This window comes from Lolium perenne, chromosome 1 (genome assembly GCF_019359855.2).
Source record: "Lolium perenne isolate Kyuss_39 chromosome 1, Kyuss_2.0, whole genome shotgun sequence".
Classification (NCBI taxonomy): domain Eukaryota; kingdom Viridiplantae; phylum Streptophyta; class Magnoliopsida; order Poales; family Poaceae; genus Lolium; species Lolium perenne.
This window is the reverse complement of record NC_067244.2, coordinates 157,868,112-157,894,504: the sequence shown is the minus strand read 5'-3', so window position 1 is coordinate 157,894,504 and position 26,393 is coordinate 157,868,112. Positions and strand designations below refer to the sequence as shown.

The following is a 26,393-nucleotide window of genomic DNA, read 5'->3' as shown; positions in this document are numbered from 1 at the left end:
CCATCGCAGCTCGCACAGTGACACCCCTCCTCGAGATCTCCCTACACGGGGAGGGAAAAAGAGGAACCACTCCATCCAGGAGGCTCCCGGCGCAAAGGTGTTCACCGTCCCAGTCAAAGCTTCATGCGTCTGCATGCTCTCTTGGTGATCTTGACCTCTTCTGAGCTTCTTGATCCAGACACGCTGAACGCCGACCATGGCGAGGAGGATGTGCGTCTTCCATGTCCATGCGATGCCCATGACCTCCTGGAGCACTGCAATATGCTCACATTTGTCTCAATTGGAGGAGCAGGAGCGCCAAGTTCATACTCACGTGAACGCTTGCTATACATCGTGGACGTGTAGTGGCCACTGGTCATGCAAGCCATATGTGACCACGCCAACAACAACCTCGATTACTGATGACCCACAAGTATAGGGGATCGCAACGGTCTTCGAGGGAAGTAAAATCCAAATTTATTGATTCGACACAAGGGGAGACAAAGAATACTTATAAGCCTTAACATTGGAGTTGTCAATTCAGCTGCACCTAGAAAAGCACTTGTAACAGGGGTGATGTGAAAGCAACAGTAACACATCAGCAGTAGCACTAACACATAGGCAATGGCACCAGAAAATATTCCAATGCGTAGTTGACTGTAGAGCAATGATGATGACAGAAGGACCGGGGTTCCCAGCTATCTACACTAGTGGTAACTCTTCAAACAAATAACATGTGTTGGGTGAACAAATTACATTTGGGAAATTGATAATTGTGAGGGCATGACAATGCATGAGGCTATGATAAGATAAAGTTTATTGTAGTATTTAATTGGGCATTAAAACATAATACATAGACTGTAATCTAACAACGTCTATAACTAATAATCCATCATCAGGTTATCATCCGAACCCCTTCCAGTATTAAGTTGCAAGCAACAGATTATCGCATTAAGCAATGTGTGTAAAGTAAACAATAGAATTATCCTTAGACAAAACTTTGTTGTTTTCTCCCTAGTAGCAACAACACATCTACAATCTTAGAAGTTATTGTCACTCTTCCAGATTACTAGAGGCATGAATCCACTATCGAGCATAAATACTCCCTCTTGAAGATACATGCAACTACTTGATCAGGGTAACTATAAGTAGAGAGCATGCAAGATCTTAAATAAACAATATTATGATAATATGATGAACAATCTGATCACAATTCCACAATTTATCGGATCCCAACAAACACAACACCGATTACATCATATGAATCTCAATAATGTAAGGCAGCTCATGAGATCATTGTATTGAAATACATGAGAGAGAGAGTACCAACTAGCTACAGCCAAGAACCCGTAGTCCATGGGGGAACTACTCACAAACCATCATGGAGTCGAAGAGGAGGCGGTGGAGTCGATGGAGATGACTCCGGGGCTCAATCCCCATCCCGGCAGGGTGCCGAAATAGGAAATTCTGGCCCCCAAAACTTGTCTGGACGATGGCGGCGACGATAGAACTTTTCGTGGACGGAGGATCTGGTATTTAGAGTTTTTGCGTCGAAGGCAATTTATAGGCGGAAGGACGAGGTCGGTGGGCGCCAGGAGGCCCCACACCACCCCTAGGCGCGGCCAGGGGGCGCGCCAAGGGCATGTGAGCCTTCCATGGTGCCCTCCTCTGTCTCTGCTCTGGACTCCATCTTTGTGTCGGGAAAAATAGGAGGTTTAGCTTTTGTTTCGTCCAATTCTGAGAATATTTCCTGTACAACTTTTCTGAAATACAAAAACAACAAAAAATAAGAACTACCACTGTGGCATCTTGTCAATAGATTAGTTCCGAAAAATACATAAAAATATCACGAAGTGTAGACAAAACATATAGAAATTGGTGTAAAACAAGCATGGAACATCAAAAATTATAGATACGTTTGCAACATATCAATTAACCCGACCACAAGGTGCTCCTCCGCGGCGAGCGCCTCTTTGTGCAGTGGTCCTCGCCAAAGTGTTCTTTTGGTACCTAGGATGCCACTGGAGAGCATCGTCCCCCATTTGCAAGAACTTGTCCAATAATTTTCAAATTTGTCCAAACAATGAATTGTCGGATAATATATGAGGCATGCCTCCGGAGATGCTGTAAGCTATCCAAATTTTGGTTTTAGCATAGCTCGCTGCCATGCTTGTTTTGCACAAGAAAAACAAAAAAAATTGGGACCGAAAGAAGAAATTATTTGTTCGTTATCATAAAATGCATGGAAAAAAGAAGGAAAACATCGGTGGAGTATGAAAGATTTTTCGCATTTGCCTTTTACTTCGGTGTCTCTCTCTCTCCAAACTTTGTTCTACTATAAATAGATAGAATAGAATCTTTTAATATTCCTTCGTAAGCTAACTTTTCACTTCAACTTTAGTGGTTGAGAGGCGAAATGCTTCAACTTTAGTGGTTGAGTGATGAAAAGGGGGTCAAAAGCACACCTCTTCGCTTTTGATGCTCGGCCGAACCGCGATTGACCTTTGGTCGAACCCAACCGGAAACCGCAACCCACGTCGACCTCGTTATTGACCCAGATCTCCACCACTCGCACCCGTTCCCACCGCGCAGCTCTGCCCTTCGTCGGCAGCCAAAAACCCTCGGGGTCGGGGGCGCAGCCAGGCGAGCGCGCGAGCCGCGAGGCGATCGACGAGGAGAGCGATGGCGGAGGCAGCGAGCCGCAGCCACCCGTCGCAGTACGTGAGGCTGAAGAAGCACGCTTCCCACTCCGGCTCCGGCGTCGAGGACATCCGCCCCGGCGAGCTCAACCAGCCCATCGCCGTCCCGCAGGTCGGTCTCGCCGCTCCTCGCGCGATTCTCGGTTTTCGGCCGTTGCCTGTTGCTTGTTCGGGCCATCGGGATGGCCCGATCTGATATCGGGTGCCGTGCCGTGGCTGTACTGTACAGCTGGAGCGCAGGAAGTGCGGCGAGTGCGGGCAGGTGCTGCCGGAGAGCCACCGGGCGCCGGCCGACGAGCCGTGGACCACCGGCATCTTCGGGTGCGCCGAGGACACCGAGAGCTGTAAGTGACGCTGCATTTCCTTGTAGGCCCTTCAATTCCACCTTCAATTGCTTAGTCGATCTAGTTCTGTTACTTTTGCCCCCACTCTAGATAGTAGATGCTAGACCGCAATTTCAAAATCCGTGGTAGTTTTGATGTGCGTAGATGCTGAATTTTGGCAAGGAATTTTTATGTGGATCTGCACAGGCATGAAATTGTACTGTTGGGGATGAGCTCAGGCTTTTTGGCTACTACACACAGTTACTGTAGCTAATTGTTTGTTTCCATAGCATTAAAGTGTTACCGGTTATGCGACAGAGTTTAGGTGTTTCAGTTTTAGATCCTCTAATGGCCCTGCATATGGAGCACATGCAGGTCTTTTGTACGAAATCACATGCAGTTATGTTAAGTGAAACATTACTCTGTTCATGTAATTGCTGTCGACTCTCGTGAGCAGCCTTAGGCGTGGGAACTTGGTTATCGTAAAGCTGGACTGAGGATTTTCATGTAACTGTCATCAATGTCATGCCAATTTTGGTTCCAGAATGACATTGTTTCTTTTCAACAACATTCAGTAACAAATTGGATAATAAATCACATATGGCATATCAGAGCGACATATTAGGCTCAAGTTGGATAATAAATCACATATGGCATATCAGAGCCACATATTAGCCTCAAATTGGATAGTAGATCACATATGGCATATCAGAGCCACATATTTGCCTCAAGGTTCATTGGCGTACCTCCCTGTTTTCGACGAGTAATAGAATATATCCAGTCTTGCTGCAAGGAGATGAAGAAAGAAGTTGAACGGGGCAAATGCTAGTATGCTGATTTGCACACAAGCAACAGAGCCCATACACATATTCTACTTTTTCATTTAGGATCTTAACTGTTATCGATTTTTTTTTCACATGTTCATTAGAGCCTTATGACTATGATTACATGAAAATGTGAAATTCTTTCAAAATATAACTACACATTGCAAAAAAATGTATTATGCTTACAGATTGATGTGAAATCTTCCAAAATAGTTTAGGTGAGCAGGTGCGGGTCGCAAATTCGGTGTTTCCTCCTTTTCAAATGATACCAGTTTAGACAGTTTTCACACAAAGATGCCCTGCATATCTGAACTCTTTTTCTTTCTTTGCCATTTTTAATTGGCACCATGAGCTTAATCGAAGAACAAACCATTGTAGACTAAACTATAATCAATTAGTTATCTATTTCATTCCTACGAGAAAGGCATGATTTAAATTTATTGCTGAACATATATCTCAATTATAAATTGGAGCCAATACAATGCTTAATTATGTTTCATACCACACATATAACTCAAATGATAATCTAGAGCCAACCTGACGCGTATCAACTATCAACCTCAAATTAGAAGCTAAATCACCTAGTGGTTCATGACTGGACAGTCCAACTTGTGTACTTAATTTTGTATTATAGCTTTGCATGGGTATCCCTTTTCCCATATTTTGTCAGATGTATATGAATTATACCTAGTCCCATAGGTTGGCAACTTTGTACTAAATTCCCGACACTTATTATGGATCGGAGGGGGTATATGTTTATCCATTTTTTAAAATAATATAAATTGCTAAAATACATTTTTATCATATCGCAATCCCTTACCTGTTGGTAAAATTCAAGTCCTGTCATTTTTCGGTCTTTTATGCTGTTTGCAAAATCAGCCCTGTGACCTGACTAGTAAATTGGGCGTGCAAAAGCACGCTCATCAAAACGTACGACATTAGCTTATCCTATTAAGGCATAATAATACCCAGGATAATTTGGAAGATGGTAACTCTGATTTCGCATGACTATCAATGTACATCTCCATGAACATTGATATGCAAACTATTCGCATGTGTCGACCATAAAAACAATAAACACATACCCCTTCATGCATTGGTTTGAGCCTTCAGTCGCCATTACGTTTGGGGATTTTTTTTTTGTAATTCCAAAAGGTTAAGTGCAACTACTATCTATTACAGTGGTGCATGAAACGACCGAGAAAGAGTTGTGCATTTTTTATTATATTTAAAAATATTTCTGTCACATCTTAATAATTGATTATTTTTTTACCATCTCATGGAATATTGCATGACACAACAATTATTTTCACCATCCAAGAGAATGGTAACATCATACAATACAGTGTAGCAATAGGCAATAATCTATGAGGCAAGAATTGTTTTCCATCGCCATAAGATAATACAAGGCCCCGATGTCTAATTCTTGGTGACGATGCTTGCATGCAAAATTATATGACTCAATAAATGTACTACACACTCCCTCTCCCCAAGAATACAAGGTACCTATAAATTTCGTTGGTCAACGAATTACACTTTGACTATGATTTGTTTTTATAATATGTTCATAAAATTTGTATAAATATATATAATAAAACTTAATTGCAAGAGAAATGCAACGATATCATTTATCTATTCTAAAACCCATATACAGTATTACATTAATATATATTAGTGGTCAAGTTTTGCATTAAAGACCATGTGAAAAATGGTGTCTTATATTTTGAAATGGAGGAAGTATATTCATGTGGAAACATAAACTGGTGTCTTGTCTTTGAAGCATGTGATAAAACTTTATTATATACATAAATTAACCTTGGGGAATTGCAACCTTCTAATAAAATAATATTAAGTATATTTCACAAAAGAACCATAACTTTTTGTATCGTCATAGTTTTACATTTTTGTTCTCGGGTAATCATACTTAATATAACGATATAAAATAGTTACACGGTAGAGACTATATATTTCTAGCATGTTGTACTTCCTCCGTTTAAAAATAGATATCTCATTTTTATCTAGATATGAATGTATGTAGAATCATTTATTAGAGATACATCGTATTTAGATAAAGATGAAACACCTATTTTTAGACGGAGAGTGTATTTATATAATACCATGTACAGTAGTCTCTTGTATTTCGTGTCTCAAGAATCATTTACCTCTGGGTAAGCTCGTCCAAAAAGAGATCAGGTAAGGGCTTAGGCTAAGTGTGGACTTAGTGGTGAAATGCTCGGTAGCAACCAGGCTATGACGCGACAAAATAAATGAGAGAAGGCATGCCACATGGATGGGGCCCTCATCCTGCCAACCGAATGACAGATGATGTATATTTTTTGCTGGCGCAGTGGACATCACCCGAAGTATCTAGCAAACTTCAGTAGAGTCCATGGGCGCGCGAAAGCAGGTGGCGAATCCCAGCGTTTCTGGCCGTTAGATCAGGTGCGTTTGGCTATGATGAACGGTGCGTAGGAGCTGCACCATGTAAATCAACGGCTTAGATTGTTTCAAATGTGCATTGGCGGGAAGACCGTGGAGCAAAGTGGTAAATTTGAATTCAAAAACTCGTGTACTATATAGTGGTATAGATGTGTGTAGACCTACATTTAGAAGCTATTTCACCTAGTGGTTCATGACTGGACAGTCCAAATTGAGTACTTTTTTTATATCTTGCATGGGTATCCATATCCCTTTTGTCACATTTTATCAGACGTATACGAAACCCTATATCTTTATACATTTTATAGCTTTATGCTTCAGTCTACACAGTTTTCATATGTGTTACTGCTATATTCTGAGACACTTTTGAACCTCCAATGTGTCTGATCTTCTTGCTTTGTTAGGCTGGACTGGACTATTCTGCCCCTGTGTGCTGTTTGGACGAAATGTTCAGGCCCTTAGAGAAGATATCCCGTGGACAACACCTTGCACTTGCCATGCTGTCTGTGTTGAAGGTGGCATTGCACTGGCAATCCTTACAGCTATATTCCATGGCGTTGACCCAGGAGCGTCGGTCTTGATTGGTGAAGGCCTGGTGTTTAGTTGGTGGTTATGTTCTACATATACTGGTGTTTTTCGTCAACAGCTTCAGAAAAAGTATCATCTGGAGGTAGTTCTTTCTCTCTTCCACTGTTTTCTTTGTTTATGTCGTGATAATTGCATTCAGGACATTTGCATTCGTCATCTGAGATAGCTGTATCAGATATTCCTGTGTCACGAAGCGAACACTTAGCTTTGCATGGTTAATGTTTTGTAGTTTGGATCAGAGAACTCTGTCAGCAAATTTCTGTAACTGTCATGAAATTTTGCTTGGCATTGTCCATTGGCAGGAGTTGGTTATACCATTGAATTGTCAGACCATTTTATCACTTTTGTATTGCTCATCGTTGTGAAGATGGAGTTGGTTGCACTTCCTATTTACTTATTCTGTCCACATTTTCATGTATACTGTTTAGAATTGTTTGTACCATCTTTTCGTGGTAACTAATTCTGGCCTGCTGCTAATTAAGTGTAGCCTTTGATAGGCAGGCTGGGTTTATAGTTTCATGGAGCTTCTTTAACCACCACTTCTTGTTCTGCCTCCACCAGAATGCTCCATGCGATCCTTGTCTGGTCCACTGCTGCTTTCACTGGTGCGCAAACTGTCAGGAGCATCGGGAAAGGAAAGGTCGCCTCACAGACAACAATGCCGTTCCAATGACCATTGTCAACCCACCGCCTGTGCAAGAGATGAGCACGGTCGAGAACCATGCTTCCACATCTGGGAATGAAGCACCAAAGGCTGAGCATGATGATGTGGACGACATACCTCTCTAGGAGAGATAGCAGATGAACTGAAACTGACCTGGAGAGTCCACTGGCATTTTAGACACCATATGCTGCTAGAACACTTAGCTGTGTTCATCTGTCAGGTACCGTATGAAACATTGGGCTGATCCCGACTTTTAGTTTATGAACATTACTACCTGTGATATAGTGTTGCCCTTGGGTGTGTAGTTAGCAAAATATATGTGCGGATATCTTTTACGTACCTGAGTGCTGCCCGAAATGGAGGGTTTTTCTCTCTGCGCACTGCTGATGTGTGCGCCACTGCTGGGGCTTCTTATCTTCCTCTGTGTGCTTGTGGGGTACATTGCTGAAACTGGAAGTTACATTGCTTGGGGGAGGGCTGTGTTTCCTGATGAGCGGGGCTGTTGTATGCCGAAGATATTCACTTTGGCTCATAGGAGCATTTGCTTCCATTGTGTGAATATACATTTCGAAGTGTCAAAAAATTCTGAAATAAAGTTTTTCATGTATATCTACATTTTTTATGTTCGTACACAAGTTAAAAAAAAACTAAAAAATTATGTGGCTCTTGTAAAAAAGATAAATTTTGATGCTATAACACGACTATGTACAGGACAATTTTTTGTCTTTTTTATACACGCCACAAAAAATGTTATTTCTCCACGGAACTTATGCACTACCATAGAATATCACGTTGTACACCAAAAAAATTATGTCAGAATTTTTTAATATTTTTAGAATTATTTTTTAATTATTTTGTATAATAGAATCATTTGCTCCTATGAGCCAAAACGCCTGCTGCCTCCGTATGTCTGCTTCTTATATCTTCGGCTTCAAAATCAGTGTGGAGTTTGTACAGCGAGTCAGCACGTCGTTCCGCGCCGCGCGTATATCCGCGCGTAGTCGTCTCGCGTCTTGCGTCGCGCGTGCATGGGTCGAGTGCCTCGCCAACTCCCGCGCACGCATCTCATTTGCTAGCTAGCTCACGAGCAAGTACATGTGCCAAAGCAGATACGCACGCCCCGACCAGCCCATAAGTGCTATGTATAGCTAGCTCCCATAGCTAGTCAGGAGTACAGCTTAGTCATATACACAACACATATAACACAACACATATAACATAAGTACTTTAGAACACACGAGTACAGTTATGTACAATACACGAGTACAGTTGCGAACAATAGACGAGTACAGTTGCGCACACGGGGCGAGTACAAGTACAGTCGCGCACATGAGAAGGTACAGTCGCGTACATGAGCAGGTACAGTCGCGCACACAAGCAGGTATAGTCACGCATAACACACGAGTACAATTGAACACACGAGCGAGTACAAGTACAGTCCCGCACACGAGCAGGTACAAACGCGCATACGAGCAGGTACAGTCGTGAACACGAGCAAGTACATGTACAGAAGTACAGTGGCGCACACGAGCATGTAGAGTCGCGCGTAAGTACAGGTACAGTCCCGCACACGGGCGAGTACAGTTAGCGAGTAAAGGGAAAAATTGCACCACATACACTAAAAACAGAAGTACTTATCAGTTGAAACACGAGTACAGTTAGGTACACACCACATGTACATTCATAATATTATTGGAAGTACGAAAAAAAGTATCTCCAAACCTATCAACATGGGATCTAGTTTTGAAGATCTCGACGCGAGGATCTCAAAAGTGAAAACGGTTCGCAATTTGAACTTATGGTTCTCAAGATATTTCATTTTGAAAAAACGAATCTAGAAGAAAAAGGAAAAAACTTACACAACCCAGTCTTCTCTCTCCTCCCCCATTCCCACCTTGCTTCCCCTTGCGACACGTGGCGAGCAGGGAGACCACTTCCCAGGAATTTTCTGGCACCACAGCGCGCCACTTGTCGCGTGCGGAGCGAGTTATCTTCCCTTCGCGAAGGTCGGCCTTTTTCTAGAGTTTTCGAAAATAGACTGATTGGGTTGCTTGGGCTTCCTGGCCAACACGAGTATTAAAGGACCATTGGGCTAGACCAAGAGGAATTGTCGCGCCTCATTCCATGAGGAAGAAGAGGGTGACTCCGCATTCCTTCAAGAACACTTGTCATAAATCACCTCACCGCTCACTCTCCTTTCTCCCACTCTCCCCCTCTCACTCTCAACACGCGCTTGCCACATCACGTTGGTGGTTTCACCACCGCCGACGAATCCACTGCTTCGCCGTGAGATGGAAGAGCGGGATGGGACGTCGAGAGGAAGGAGACATCCACTGCGGCTGAGGAAGAGTGAGGGCTTTGTTGCATGCACCGCGACCTAGACCTCGTCACGACTAGCTGATGACCCACAAGTATAGGGGGTGTATCGTAGTATTTTCGATAAGTAAGAATGTCGATCCCAACGAGGAGCAGAAGGTGTTGACAAGCAGTTTCGATGAAGGATTCACTGTAAATGCTCACAGACAAGTATTCAGGGGCTTTTGATGTAACAGTTGAATAAAGTACGAGTAAGTAAAGTGCGAGAGTAACAATTGCAGCGAGTGGCCCAATCCTTCTTAGCACAAAGGACAAGCCGGTTTGTTTACTTATAATGACCAAGCGTTCTCGAGGACACACGGGATTTAGTCTAGTGCTTTCGCTACATACGGCTAAATAATCTTCATTGTTATGATAAGTGTTGTGTGGGTGAACCTATGCTAATGTACCGCCCTTCCTAGGACTAATACATACTTGTGATTATACCCCTTGCAAGCATCCGCAACTACAAGAAAGTAATTAAGAATAAATCTAACCACAGCCTTAAACTCTGAGATCCTGCTATCCCTCCTGCATCGATATACCAGCGGGGGTTTAGGTTTCTGTCACTCCGGCAACCCCGCAATTAGCAAACGAATACAAGATGCATTCCCCTAGGCCCATAAATGGTGAAGTGTCATGTAGTCGACGTTCACATGACACCACTAGAAGAATAACACCACAACTTAAATATCATACCATTGAATATTACTCAACCATAGTTCACTACTAACATTTAGACTTCACCCATGTCCTCAAGAACTAAACGAACTACTCACGAGACATCATATGGAACATGATCAGAGGTGATATGATGATGAATAACAATCTGAACATAAACTTGGTTCAATGGTTTCACTCAATAGCATCAACAACAAGTAGAGATCGATACCGGGAGAGTTTCCCCTATCAAACAATCAAGATCAAACCCAAATTGCTACGGCGGTGACGGTGTCCAGCGGTGGAGACGGCGGTGATGATGGTGGAGATGATGATGATGGTGATGGAGATGATGTCCAGCTCGATGACGGTGACGATGGCGTCGATTTCCCCCTCCCGGAGGGAATTTCCCCGGCGGATTCCTGCCCGCCGGAGAGCTCTTTTCTCTCTGGTGTTCTCCGCCCCGCAGAGGCGGCTGTAACTCTTCGCGAGGTACCCCCTGTGGCTTAGGTTTTCGGGACGAAGGATTTCGCGAAGAAAAGGAGGCGAGAGGGGCTGTGGGCCCTCCACACCACATGGCGGCGTGGCCAGGGCATGGGCCGCGCCGCCCTAGGGTGTGGGCCCACCCTGGGTCCTCCTGGCCCCTCCTTCTGGCTTCCTTCGTCATCTTGAAAAATAGGATTTTTGGTATAATTTCCTTCCACAGTTGATCTTCCGAAATATTGCGTTCTGACGGTGCTTTTTCCCGCAGAATCCTGGCTCCGGTGCTTGATCCTCCAATAATGATGAAACATGCAAAATAGATGAAATAACATAAGTATTGTGTCCCAATATGAAATATATCAATGAATAACAGCAAATTATGATATAAAATAGTGATGCAAATTGGGCGTATCAACTCCCCCCAAGCTTAGACTTCGCTTGTCCCCAAGCGAAACTGAGCTCGATAGACAGGACCACATGTTTATGGAGTGAAGAGTCGATAAATAAAATACGGACAAGAAGCATCATATTCATTCACACAAGACATTATAGTAAACAACCTCTTATAACTCAACTTGAAACAAGTATAAGGTAATCACAAATAAAGGTGCATAAGAAATCATAATTGGTGATGGCAAACTTCGTTCTTGGTCAGAGAACAATTAACAGATTATATTTATCTCATTGAGCAGCGCTCTCATGTTAAAAGTTTATAAGGCACAACTTGCATACTCAATCATAATGGTCTCTTCATAATCATTGATAACGTGCAAAACTATATTCATTCAGATAAAACTTGTACTAAACAAGGAAGAATAAAAGACATGATGAAGCAAATCACAATATAATGGTTTGATCACAACTACTCAAATGCTTGCTTGAGATGGAGGGAAATAGGTTTACTGACTCAACATAAAGTAAAAGACAGGCCCTTCGCAGAGGGAAGCAGGGATTAAATCATGTGCTAGAGCTTTTTCAGTTTTGCAATCATATAAAGAGAATAAAAGTAACATTTTGAGAGGTGTTTGTTGTTGTCAACGACTGGTAGCGGGTACTCTAACCCCCTTGCCAGACAACCTCCTAAGAGCGGCTCCCATATTATTTTCATTTTGTGTGGCACTCCTTCCAACCTTTTCTTTCACAAACCATGGCTAACCGAATCCTCGGGTGCCTGCCAACAATCTCATACCATGAAGGAGTGCCTTTTTATTTTGGTTTTATTATGATGATGACACTCCCCCCCAACCTTTGCTTACACAAGCCATGGCTAACCGAATCCTTCGGGTGCCGTCCATCAATCACATACCATGGAGGAGTGTCTATTTAGTTTAATTAATTTGGGACTGGGAATCCCATTGCCAGCTCTTTTTGCAAAATTATTGGATAAGCGGATGAAGCCGCTAGTCCATTGGTGAAAGTTGCCCAACAAGATTGAAAGATAAAACACCACATACTTCCTCATGAGCTATAAAACATTGACACAAATAAGAGATAATAAGTTTTGAATTGTTTAAAGGTAGCACACGAAGTATTTACTTGGAATGGCAGAAAATACAATGTAGTAGGTAGTTATGGTGGACACAAATGACATAGGTTTGGGCTAAGGTTTGGATGCACGAGAAGTATTCCCTCTCAGTACAGGTTTTTGGCTAGCAAGGTTAATTAGCAAGCATAAGAGTTGCGGGAAACAAACAAATATACATGTGATAGAAACAATCATGCATCTTCCTTGTAAGCACAAACAATTTTAACTTCAGAATAATAAGCTATGAGCTAACAAGAAAGAAAGACAATGAAACAACTACATGTATTTCTCTTTTCTACTTAAACCTCAAAGTGTTGTTGCTATTGACCGATGCTAAGTTTGCCAAAACCAAATAGATTTATTCAATGCTCCCAAAGTGATACCAATACTAACAACAAGGTAAATCATATGATAAAGATTGCAAACTAGAATAAGATGTGCAATATGTAAATGATAAGACTTCTCATTAATATTCCATAACGATAACTCACACCAAGGGATACATAGACAACCAACTAAAGGAGAGATACTTCCAACTGCAACCCATCTTATATGATAACTTCCCTACTCATGATATGACACTACTTGACAATAAAAGTAAAAGGTAGTGATAATGTGATACCGCGGCACTCCCCCAAGCTTGGAACAAACCAAGGGGATGCCAATACCGATGATGAATTACTCCTTCGGCGATGGTGGTGAAGAATTCCTGACAAGCTTCTCAATAAGCTCCTGAAGCTCATCAATCCTGTATATGAGATTGCGAATCATCTCTGAATTGTGCTCGACGCGGTTAAGGAGTCTGTCTGACGGCGAGTCCCAGCTTTTGGAGTTATTTCCCCACTCTTCAGCCTCAGGCTCCTTCTCTCCTGCAGTGTTAGAGCGATCTATATCCCACTGGCTAGGCAATGCTGCCTTTGGAGTCCCTTCAATTTGATTATTGAAAATTAGATTGTGGAAGGGATGGTGAATGCCTTATAGAGATGTTTTCGAAGCTAGGTAATGACGTGGAACCCCTCCTCTAGTGCGAATTCTTGCGCTCTTGTTTGCACTAAAAGGGTTGTCCACCACCTTGATGCTTGTGATGGTAGCACGCGGGTGTGCGCGCGAATCTTCCTCCACCTCTTCTTCATCCTCTTCCTTGACGTCCTTGTCTTCCTCTTTCCACCCAAGATCTCGATCATCTTCATCCGGAAACTCCTTGCCCTTGTTCTTGGAGACCATGGTGCTTCTAAACTGAAAACAGATCCTGGCAGAAATAGCTCGAAACAAAACACGTCGAGAACACGATATACGGACCTCCAGGGGTCCGGGGGATTATATAGCAAAAATTTTCACGACAAACGGAAAGTACCAGATCGAACCAGAGTCGGAAAGGGGCGACGAGGCGGCCAAACCATAGGTCAGCGCGGGCCCAGGCTTGGCCGCGCCGGCCTATAGTGGCGCCCCCTCGTGCGTCCTTTCCACTCCGTTTCGAACTCGTAATTTTTCATATTTTCCAAAAACAGCAAAAATATTGCTCGGAAAGTAAATTGCGTACTTTTCTTTACCAGTACTGTTACCTATTCAAAGTCGAGTTCTGGCGGACTGTCAATTTGACCTTTAATGAAAGCCTCCGGTGTTTCCACTTGAATAATATCAACATCAACATTATAAGAATCACCCGAGATATAATGCTTGAGTCTTTGTCCATTCACCACTTGCGTAGCATTGCCTTGGAGAGAGCTAATTTTGATTGCTCCTGAACGATACACCTCCTCGACAACATATGGTCCTTCCCATTTCGAGAGTAATTTCCCTGCAAAGAATCTGAGACGAGACCGATACAATAGGACTTTATCCCCAATATTAAATTCTCTTTTGATAATCCTTCTATCATGCCATTTTTTAACTTTCTCTTTAAAGAGTTTAGCATTTTCATAAGCCTCACTTCTCCATTCATCTAGAGAACTTAATTGCAACAACCTCTTATCACCGGCAAGTTTAGGATCTTTATTTAATTCTCTAACAGCCCAATAAGCTTTGTGCTCTAGTTCTAAAGGTAAATGACAAGCTTTCCCATAAACCATTTTATAAGGTGACATTCCCATGGGATTTTTATAAGCAGTTCTATAAGCCCATAGTGCATCCTTCAATTTACTAGCCCAATTCTTTCTAGTTTTATTAACGGTCTTTCCCAAAATAGATTTAATCTCTCTATTTGATAATTCTACTTGACCACTAGTTTGAGGATGATAAGCGGAAGCAATTCTATGATTTATACCATACTTAGCAAGAGTTTTTCTAAAACCTCCATGAATAAAATGAGAACCTCCATCAGTCATAATATATCTAGGTACTCCAAATCTAGGAAAAATAATATCTAAAAGCATTCTTAAAGAGGTCTCACCATCAGCACTTTTTGTAGGTATAGCTTCCACCCATTTAGTAACATAATCAACAACAACAAGTATGTGAGTGTTACCTTCTGAAGAGGGAAAAGGTCCCATGAAGTCAAATCCCCAACAATCAAACGGTTCAATAACAAGAGTATAATTCATTGGCATTTCATTACGTCTGGAGATATTACCAACCCTTTGGCATTCATCACAAGATAAAATAAACTTTCTCGCATCCTTGAAGAGAGTTGGCCAATAAAAACCTGATTGTAGAACCTTTTGCGCGGTTCTTTCTCCGGCGTGTTGTCCTCCATAAGCACTACCATGACATTTACTCAATATTTCTTGTTGTTCATACTCGGGAACACATCTTCGCATAATACCATCCACTCCTTCTTTGTATAAGTGTGGGTCATCCCAGAAATAATGCCTCAAGTCATAAAAGAATTTCCTCCTTTGCTGAGCTGAAAAGGTTGGAGGCAAGTACTTGGAAACAATAAAGTTAGCATAATCAGCATACCAAGGACTGTCTCGCGAGCTCACCTTTATTACAGCCAATTGCTCATTTGGAAAACTATCATTAACAGGAACAGGATCATGAGCAATATTTTCCAATCTAGACAAATTATCAGCAACAGGATTATCAGCACCTTTCCTATCTACAATATGTAAATCAAATTCTTGCAAAAGAAGTACCCATCTAATAAGCCTCGGCTTAGCATCTTTCTTTGTCATAAGGTATCTAATTGCAGCATGATCAGTATGAATAGTAACTTTTGAATCAACAATATAAGATCTAAATTTATCGCAAGCAAAGACTACAGCTAATAATTCTTTTTCAGTTGTAGCATAATTTCTTTGAGCAGCATCAAGAGTTTTACTAGCATAATGAATAACATTCAGTTTTTTATCTACTCGCTGTCCAAGAACAGCGCCTACAGCAAAATCACTAGCATCACACATAATCTCAAAGGGTAAATTCCAATCAGGAGGTTCAACTATAGGAGCAGTTGTTAAGGCTTTCTTAAGAGTTTCAAAAGCTTCCTTACAATCATCATCAAAAACAAATGGTACATCTTTTTGAAGAAGATTAGTAAGAGGCTTTGAAATCTTGGAAAAATCTTTAATAAACCTCCTATAAAACCCAGCATGACCAAGAACACTACGAATACCTTTAACATCCCTAGGATAGGGCATCTTCTCAATTGCTTCAACTTTAGCTCTATCAACTTCAATACCTCTCTCAGAAATTTTATGTCCCAATACAATTCCTTCATTAACCATAAAGTGGCATTTCTCCCAATTAAGAACAAGGTTAGTTTCTTCACATCTCTGCAAAACTTTATCAAGGTTTCGCAAGCAACTATCAAAAGAATTCCCATAGACGGAAAAATCATCCATGAATACCTCTACAATACTTTCACAAAAACCATGAAAAATAGCAGACATGCATCTTTGAAAAGTAGCAGGAGCATTACATAAACCAAAAGGCATGCGTCTATAAGCATAAGTTCCATAGGGACAAGTAAAGGTGGTTTTCTCTTGATCTTTAGCTTTAACAGCAATTTGTGAAAACCCAGAATAACCATCAAGAAAGCAAAAATGAGTATTTTTAGACAATCTTTCTAACATTTGATCAATAAATGGTAAAGGGTAATGATCTTTCTTAGTAACTTTATTAACTTTTCGAAAATCAATGCACATTCTATACCCTACAACTACTCTTTGAGGGATGAGCTCATCATTATCATTAGTCACAATAGTCATTCCTCCTTTCTTGGGAACGCAATGCACAGGACTAACCCATCTACTATCAGCAATAGGATATATAATACCAGCTTCAAGAAGTCTTAATACCTCATTCCTTACCACTTCCTTCATCTTCGGAATTAGACGACGCTGATGTTCAACAACAGGCTTTGCATCATCTTCTATATTAATAGCATGTTGGCAAATAGACGGAGAAATCCCCTTCAAATCATCAAGAGTGTAGCCAATAGCTCCTCGGTGCTTCTTCAATATTTCCAATAACCTTTCTTCTTCAATCTCTGAAAGCTTAGAACTAATAATAACAGGATATATTTTCTTATCATCAATATGAGCATATTTAAGATTATCAGGCAAAGGCTTTAAATCAAAAACAGGATCTTCCTTTGGTGGCGGTGTTGTACCCAAATCTTCCACCGGTAAATCATGTTTCAGAATAGGTTGGCGGAGAAAAATTTCCTCAAGCTCATCTCTTTCTTTCCTAAAAACTTCACTCTCGCTATCCTCCAAATGTTGCTGCAAAGGATTATTAGGAACAAGAACAATAGATGCACACTGCTCCATTTTAAAATCATTACTAGGCAAATCAGCTTTATAAGGAGTTTTAGTAAATTTAGAGAAGTTAAACTCATAAGATTCACCAGCAAATTTAGTCAAAATTTTCTCTTTCTTGCAATCTATAATAGCTCCACAAGTATTTAGAAAAGGTCTACCAAAAATAATAGGACAATAATCACTAGCAGCAGAACCAAGTACCAAAAAGTCAGCAGGATATTTAATCTTACCGCATAAAACTTCCACATCTCGAACAATACCAATTGGAGAAATAGTTTCTCTATTAGCCAGCTGAATAACCACATCAATATCTTCAAGTTCACAAGAATCAATTTCATGCATAATCTCCGTGTAAAGCTCATAAGGAATAGCACTAACGCTTGCACCAATATCACATAATCCATAATAACAATGATCACCAATTCTAACAGATAGCATAGGAACACTAGCTTGTTTGGGTTTATTAGGATGTGAAACAATATTAGAAGCATCTTCACAGAAAATAATATGACCATCCTCCACATTTTCAGTCACAAGATCTTTAACTATTGCAACAGCAGGTTCAATTTTTATTTGTTCTTCAGGTTCTACAGGTTTCTTTTCACTTTTATGAACCGCACTATTTATAACAGAGTACTCCTTCATTTTAGCAGGGAAAGGAGTTTTTTCAATATAAGCTTCAGGAATAACATGATCAGCAGTTTCAACTACAACGCATTTATTAATAGATGAATCAATTTTATCTTTATAAGGTTCATGATACTTATCAAAATTCTTCTTTGGCAATTCATAATGAGAGGCAAAAGCTTTATAAAGATTTACAGCAACTTGAGAATCAAGACCATATGTAGCACTCATATTACGAAACTTATCAGTATCTATAAAAGCTTCGATGCATTTATAATCATAAATTATACCTGATTCTCTATCCTTGTCGTTCTCCCAACCTTCAGTATTTTCTTGGATCCGATCAAGAAGGTCCCTTTTAAACTCTTCTTTGTTGCGTGTAAATGATCCAGAACAAGAAGTATCCAGCAAGGTCTTGTCTTGAAAAGAAAGTCTTGCATAGAAATTATCAATAATAACATTACCAGGAAGCTCATGAATGGGGCATTTGAGCATTAAAGACTTCAATCTCCCCCAAGCTTGGGCAATACTCTCTCCATCATGAGGCCAAAAATTATATATGCGATTCCGATCCTTGTGAATTTCACTTGGAGGATAGAACTTACAATAAAACCGGGGCACAATATCATTCCATTCAAGAGAATCCCCATTATCCAGTAATTTATACCAATGCGCCGCCTTACCGGACAGCGATAAAGAGAATAGTTTCTTCCTCACTTCATCCATAGCAATACCTGCACATTTGAATAAACCGCATAATTCATGCAAAAACAGTAAATGATCACCGGGATGGACAGTTCCATCCCCTTCATAGCGGTTATCCATAACACGTTCAATAATTTTCATAGGTATTTTATATGGTATCACTTCCTCACCTGGCGCCTCATCTACTACCGTTGCAGTAGTAGTAGATTTCCCAAATAAAAATTGAAGAGAAGATCTCTCCATAATGACTTATAGCAGCAGGCAGAAATAAAATCAGCACAACAGTAAAGGTTTTCCTTACCAATTCCACTTACCAATAGCGCTTCACTCCCCGGCAACGGCGCCAGAAAATAGTCTTGATGACCCACAAGTATAGAGGGTGTATCGTAATATTTTTGATAAGTAAGAATGTCGATCCCAACGAGGAGCAGAAGGTGTTGACAAGCAGTTTCGATGAAGGATTCACTGTAAATGCTCACAGACAAGTATTCAGGGGGTTTTGATGTAACAGTTGAATAAAGTACGAGTAAGTAAAGTGCGAGAGTAACAATTGCAGCGAGTGGCCCAATCCTTCTTAGCACAAAGGACAAGCCGGTTTGTTTACTTATAATGACCAAGCGTTCTCGAGGACACACGGGATTTAGTCTAGTGCTTTCGCTACATACGGCTAAATAATCTTCATTGTTATGATAAGTGTTGTGTGGGTGAACCTATGCTAATGTACCGCCCTTCCTAGGACTAATACATACTTGTGATTATACCCCTTGCAAGCATCCGCAACTACAAGAAAGTAATTAAGAATAAATCTAACCACATCCTTAAACTCTGAGATCCTGCTATCCCTCCTGCATCGATATACCAGTGGGGGTTTAGGTTTCTGTCACTCCGGCAACCCCGCAATTAGCAAACGAATACAAGATGCATTCCCCTAGGCCCATAAATGGTGAAGTGTCATGTAGTCGACGTTCACATGACACCACTAGAAGAATAACACCACAACTTAAATATCATACCATTGAATATTACTCAACCATAGTTCACTACTAACATTTAGACTTCACCCATGTCCTCAAGAACTAAACGAACTACTCACGAGACATCATATGGAACATGATCAGAGGTGATATGATGATGAATAACAATCTGAACATAAACTTGGTTCAATGGTTTCACTCAATAGCATCAACAACAAGTAGAGATCGATACCGGGAGAGTTTCCCCTATCAAACAATCAAGATCAAACCCAAATTGCTATGGCGGTGATGGTGTCCAGCGGTGGAGACGGCGGTGATGATGGTGGAGATGATGATGATGGTGATGGAGATGATGTCCAGCTCGATGACGGTGACGATGGCGTCGATTTCCCCCTCCCGGAGGGAATTTCCCCGGCGGATTCCTGCCCGCCGGAGAGCTCTTTTCTCTCTGGTGTTCTCCGCCCCGCAGAGGCGGCTGTAACTCTTCGCGAGGTACCCCCTGTGGCTTAGGTTTTCGGGACGAAGGATTTCGCGAAGAAAAGGAGGCGAGAGGGGCTGTGGGCCCTCCACACCACATGGCGGCGCGGCCAGGGCATGGGCCGCGCCGCCCTAGGGTGTGGGCCCACCCTGGGTCCTCCTGGCCCCTCCTTCTGGCTTCCTTCGTCATCTTGAAAAATAGGATTTTTGGTATAATTTCCTTCCACAGTTGATCTTCCGAAATATTGCGTTCTGACGGTGCTTTTTCCCGCAGAATCCTGGCTCCGGTGCTTGATCCTCCAATAATGATGAAACATGCAAAATAGATGAAATAACATAAGTATTGTGTCCCAATATGAAATATATCAATGAATAACAGCAAATTATGATATAAAATAGTGATGCAAATTGGGTGTATCACTAGCCGTCTCCAATGGTGGTAAGCACAACTTCCATCTTCTCTGATGCTCCTTTTCGTGGAACCAAAAGACCACATATAGTGCTATTGATTCCGATAACATTCATACTAGAACTATTAGGGTAACTAATAGCATAAGGTTAGATTTGCCGATTTCTTGCAATGTGTCGAGATTTTAGACTATAAGGTTATGGTTTTGGTGAATACCATAATGAGGTACTTAGATCTAGTTGTTGTTGCTCACACGCACATCAGAATTCAGATCGGTTGCAGATTGTCAATGAACTGGATTTACTGTTCATAGGAGGTAGGTTTTTTGCATGCCGATTTCTCGATGAATAATGGCTACTTGTTCATCCATTGATTTCTAATATGCTTGATGTGTTCATTTGTAGGCTATGATTATAGGATAGCGCTATGTTAGTACAACTGGAATGGTTAGCATTTAGCAAGTTCTGAGTACTACCACGGGGTGCTTATCTGTTAACCCTTAAATGTTGGAGTATCTCAGTGACTTTTGTGCGCCATGTTTCTGACTTTTGGGTGCTAAGTTTTTATGAGGCCTATAGTAATTTACACATATGTGTTGTGTTTATTTTTTCAAGAATATATCTTGGAAGAAGTATCAATCACATAGAAGAAGAGGCTGATGGCCGATGCAACGTCACAAAGTTACAACTCCACAAGGTTACAACTCCACGCACCCAACACGATACAAGGCCTATACTGATCGCTAGCTAATGGTTTATTCCATAAGAAATGTTGGTACATTGTCAAGCATGACTTTTATAAGTTAGCTGCGGATTTCCATGATGAAACTATTCAATTGGGGAATATCAATGGATCATATATTACATTAGTGCCCAAGAAGCCAGTGCCTGCCAGGGTGACTGATTTTCGTCCTATTTCTTTGACCAATGTGTGTGTGAAATTTTTGACAAAATTGGCAGCTAACCGTTTGCAAGGGAAAATTTTGAGCTGTATTCACAAAAATCAATATGGGTTTCTCAGGTCCAGATCTATCCAGGATTGCTTAGCTTGGTCCTTTGAATATCTATATCTCTGTCAGCTCTCAAGAAGACCAATTGTTATTTTGAAATTGGATTTTTCTAAAGCCTTTGACACAATTGAACATGAAGCAATCCTCAAAGTGATGGAGTTTAAGGGGTTTAATTCAAAATGGATTAATTGGGCTAAAGCTATAATGTCTTCTGGTACCTCTTCAATTTTGTTGAATGGAATTCCAGGGAAGCAGTTTCAGTGTAAACGTGGGGTTCGTCAGGGTGATCCAATCTCACCTCTGTTCTACATCTTTGGATTAGACCTGCTTCAGTCTGCAGTAAATGATATGGTGCAGATGGGTACTTTATGTAGACCTATTGAAACCAGTGATGAGGATTTCCCAATTGTACAATATGCAGATGACACTTTGTTGATTTTGCCTGCTGATGAGCAACAGCTGTTGGCCCTTAAGGAAACATTGCAGAAGTTCTCAGTTTCTACTGGTTTGAGGATAAACTATGAGAAATCTTATATGCTGCCCATCAATGTGTCTGAGGATAGAATACAACATTTGTCCCAGGCCTTTGGGTGTCAAGTGGGTAAAATGCCTTTCACTTATCTAGGTTTACCCTTGGGTACAACTAAGCCAACAATCACAGAGTTATCACCACTGGTTTGTAGACTGGAAAGGAAGTTGACAGCTAGTTCTAGTTTCTTATCTCAAGGTGCTCGTTTACAGTTGATAAACTCTGCTCTTGCTTCCATGCCTCTCCATTTCCTTTGTACTTTGCAATTGCCAATTGGACTAACTAAGTAGTTGGATAGAATTCTGAGACAATGTCTATGGAGAGATAAGGAAGGAGAACCAAAGCAGTCACTAGCAGCTTTGGAAATGGTGTGCAAACCTAAGCTTAAAGGTGGCCTGGGGATTGTGGATTTCCAGAAGCAAAATGCTGCACTGCTGATTAAGTTTCTTGATAAGTTTTACAATAAGCAAGATTTACCTTGGGTGAATTTAGTTTGGGATGCTTATTATCAGGACAAAATTCCACATGCTGAAAACAATTGTGGATCTTTCTGGTGGAAAGATGTTATAAAGCAAGTGGATAAATTCAAAGGGGTGGCTAGAGTTCACCATGGAAGAGGAGATACACTGCTTTTTTGGTCTGATAATTGGGTGGTACAGAATTCCTTTAGACCAATGTGTAGAAGATTCCCAAGATTATACTCTTTTGTGATCAATGAAAATTGTTCAGTGGCCCAGGTGTACGATACTCAGGAAATGGGGAATCTATTCCATAGACCACTGTCAACACAGGCTTACCAGGAATTATTGGAATTGCAAGGTCTTATGGAGAATAATCCTTTAACTGAGGACAGGGATGTTTGGAAGTATTGCTGGGGTGATAAGTATACGTCTAGAAGCTTTTATGAACATATACATTCCCATATACAAGTGCCCAGAGTATATAAGTGGTTGTGGAGGTCATGTTGTATTATGAAGACGAAGGTGTTTGCATGGTTGTTGTTGGTGGATAGGCTTAACACCAGAGATTTGTTGCGAAGGAGAAATTGGAAGGTCACGGATGATACACACTGTGTGCTGTGTCCAGGGAGAAATTATGAGGATAGAATACACTTATTCTTTGAGTGTAATTTTAGTGTGAGAATTTGGAATTATTTGCAGATAGATTGGCACCAACATGATCAGATGCAAGATGTGATAGATCAGGCCAGGAGAAGCTTTCGGCACCCTTCCTTTATGGAAGTTATGATGGTGGCATGCTGGAACATTTGGATAATCAGAAATGAGAAGATTTTTAGAAGCGAAAGGATCTCCTTCACTAAGTGGAGAAGCAAGTTCATCCATGATATCACTTTACTGCAATATAGGATTAAAGACAAACATAAAGATAGTCTTCCGTCTTGGATAAAGTCTCTACCTTAGAGGCTGATTTCCTGGGATTTTAGCCTTTTAGCTTTTTGAGTTTTTCTTAGCTTCTTCTCTTCTTTTGTATATATTGCAGACTTTTTCTATGTTTTGAATAAAGGAAAAAAATGCTGTGGGGCTTTTGCCTCACAGTCTAGGGTCAAAAAAAATATACTGTTGACGTACCAATATATTGGTACGCCGACAGTATTGGGTGTTCTTAGCTTAGACTTGTGCGAGCCTTACCCCCAGCGCACATAGTTGGTGGTGCATCGGTGGTATGAGGGCATCAACGAAGCGCCAAGCAGGTGGTACGTCGAGGACAAATAGCGCTAGCATACCAATTATTTGGTGCGCTGGCGGTACCCCGTGGCTATATGTTATTCTCTAGTAGTGTCTACAGATACTATATCATTGGGGTTGGGTTATGCTTAGAGCGTTTGCATAACATATCTTATACATAATAGCATATTACAATTCTTTAAGCATTATTCTTAAGCGGATGATGATGACATTTTTAGAATTTGGAGTTATATCACGTATCGAAGTCTTTGGCTGCATAATGTTGTAGTCAACCAAGCAAGTTCAACGCTGGCTCAAGCCATTGATTATTTTTATTAAATTACTTGCAAAGTAATATATGTATCATTCCTACATTGAAAATCAAAGTATTACTTCTACATTTATGAATATGACTATATAATGGGCGATGGAATCATGGTTTGAGTTGATGGAGGATGTTTCATTGCAACTTGGTATGTATTAAATAGGATTAACAATAAGTATCGTCTAGCGATTCTTGCGTCGTATATTTCATGTTAGCCATGAGATCTATAATGGGTATGGGAAAGTTAGTTGGATCTTTTTCCTTTCGCATATCAACTGATGACTAGCCATTGGATGGTGTCCTTCTAGGAACTAGTGAGCTGAGAGACAAGCACCTCCCCATCTGACAAGATGAGTGATCCTAGTATCTATGGTGGATTGTACGAGTCCGTCGCGAGCTATCGAGGATGGAACTACAACATTGTAGGAGATCTTCTTAGGTAAACAATAACGGAACTACCAAATCGTAGGAGACCATCATGGGTAAACGATCGATGTCGAGGGCGGAACTACAAAACGGTGGGTATGCGGGGTCATGAAGAAGTGAAGTGATTGGCTTGGATCTTATACTGGATCCCACGTCAAGGAAGTGTGGACGAGGCTCACGACTCGGTTGGAACAAGGATAAAATCTCTTATGGGTAAAATAACACACCTACCCGGAATGTATTTAATTGTAACTTGTCACTCCTTGTTCTGGGAAGGAACTACGAACACAACATGAAAAGAACTCTGTGAAGTTCTAGACACCCTTTGAAGGCCACCGCCGTACATAGTTTTTCATAATAAAATAAACTTTTTGAAGAAACGAAAACTTGCATTAGCCTACGACTTCATGGTCAAAGGTTGTAGTTAGTGAATGAAATGCATTCTATATATTGAACATGCTGAGTAAGGTACTCACATGTTCCTTCTAAAACCCTTGCTTCGATTCGGAGATCACCGTATGGGAATCTTCTGTGTAACTCGAAGATGAAAGAGTCGACTACTGCAAGAGGTAGAAGTCAATCAGCGGAGTTAAAGGACTCAATTTCTACATCAATTAGTTTGAAATCATAGACTAGGAGTAGAACATAACCAATTCCCCAATCCTAGAACCGAGATAGTTAGAGCTCTGCAATAGCATCATTAGCAAGCCAATTAGATTTAGATATAGCTCTCTGTGATAAGGCTAGTCCACAAGTTGTTCGGGATTTTCTATTTGTAGTATTGCCTCACAGTGGCTAGGAGGTTGTAAAGAGTGGGAGTTGTAATTCTATAGTTATACAGTGGACCCATGATGTTTTCGTTGTACCACCCCGAGAGATATAATACATATGAAATGGTATTTTAGTGATGTTATATCAACAACTTACGTACTATAACATACATTAGTATGCTAGGTCACCATAACTTACCAGCTACGATAGAGATGATGAAGAAAGAAATGCTGAGGCTAATAGCATTGGCAGTGGTGGAAGATGGGTTGGTCCTTGAAGAGAGGATGAATGCAAAGAAAGCGCATACGACTGTTGTAGTTATGGAGTTGCACAATTCCTAGAGTACCGAAACAGGTGACAGTTGCACTGCTATCAGTAGCTCCATCAAAGAACCGAAGCGAGGGGAGGCTGACTCATAGACAATATAAACCACGGTATGAGACAACTTCCCACAGAAATCATTTCTGCACAATCTGCTGAGAGCCAAGGTACAAAAGCACGACGCGTTCTTTGACCCCGCTGAGTTGCTCATAAACCACAGAAAGAAGCTTGATGTTTGAACTGCGGCCTTGCAGGACACCGGAAGAACACTTGCATCCCAAATAATTTGATTAACTGGGTCGTATTGGTTGATTGGAGTTTGTTGTACATAATCATTCGTTGATCACATCGGACACATTTGCACGTGTCATTAAGAGATTGCTATTTTTTTTAAACTTCGCAGAGCCCAGAAGTTTTATGAAATCTATCATGCTGTAGCTCGATGTAAAATAATGTAATTAGTGTTGAATGTAGATGGGCTGCAGCCCAATAAGGCAGCCCATGTAGTCTACAATTCCTGAAATCTCAAGGCCCATCACGTTGGCAGCTTGGGACAGCCTTGGGGGACAAAGTTTTGTCCCACATTGCTAGTTGGGAGAGAGTTGGAGTGGTATATAAGGGCAGTTGTTCTAGTCCTTCCAAGTGAGTGAGAATAGAAAGAGCCCTCGCGCACTCCTCCTCCTCCTCCGCCTGCCCCGCCTTGGCTCGGCACGTCACGTCTGCACGTCGCGTTTCGTGACTCGAGTTCGAGTTCGAGACACACTCAAGGAAGCCTAATTTTTTTGCTTGGTGCACCAACTGAGTTGGGTACGTGTCGACATGCATGTGCATGCTCGCCTCGTGTCCATGGCTTCCTACTGGTGGCAACGGGGTCGGGTCGGCTGTCCTCCTAGGCT

The 26,393-nt window shown here is 41.2% G+C and overlaps 1 protein-coding gene across 1 annotated transcript; it reads left to right on the top strand.

The window, feature by feature from the left end:
- Positions 1–2,521: 2,521 nt before the first annotated feature.
- Positions 2,522–8,123, top strand: LOC127309549 (cell number regulator 6). Its single transcript, XM_051340361.2, has 4 exons — positions 2,522–2,790; positions 2,908–3,022; positions 6,669–6,934; positions 7,414–8,123. The coding sequence occupies exons 1-4, from the start codon at positions 2,662–2,664 to the stop codon at positions 7,639–7,641; spliced, it is 738 nt and encodes a 245-aa protein (XP_051196321.1). The 5' UTR covers positions 2,522–2,661; the 3' UTR covers positions 7,642–8,123.
- Positions 8,124–26,393: the final 18,270 nt, after the last annotated feature.

Coding starts and splice junctions, on each gene's coding strand:
- LOC127309549 (XM_051340361.2), top strand. CDS start 2,662: ATGGCGGAGGCAGCGAGCCGCAGCCACCCGTCGCAGTACGTGAGGCTG. Junction 3,023..6,668: donor CGCCGAGGACACCGAGAGCT/GTAAGTGACGCT, acceptor TTGCTTTGTTAG/GCTGGACTGGACTATTCTGC. Junction 6,935..7,413: donor AGAAAAAGTATCATCTGGAG/GTAGTTCTTTCT, acceptor TGCCTCCACCAG/AATGCTCCATGCGATCCTTG.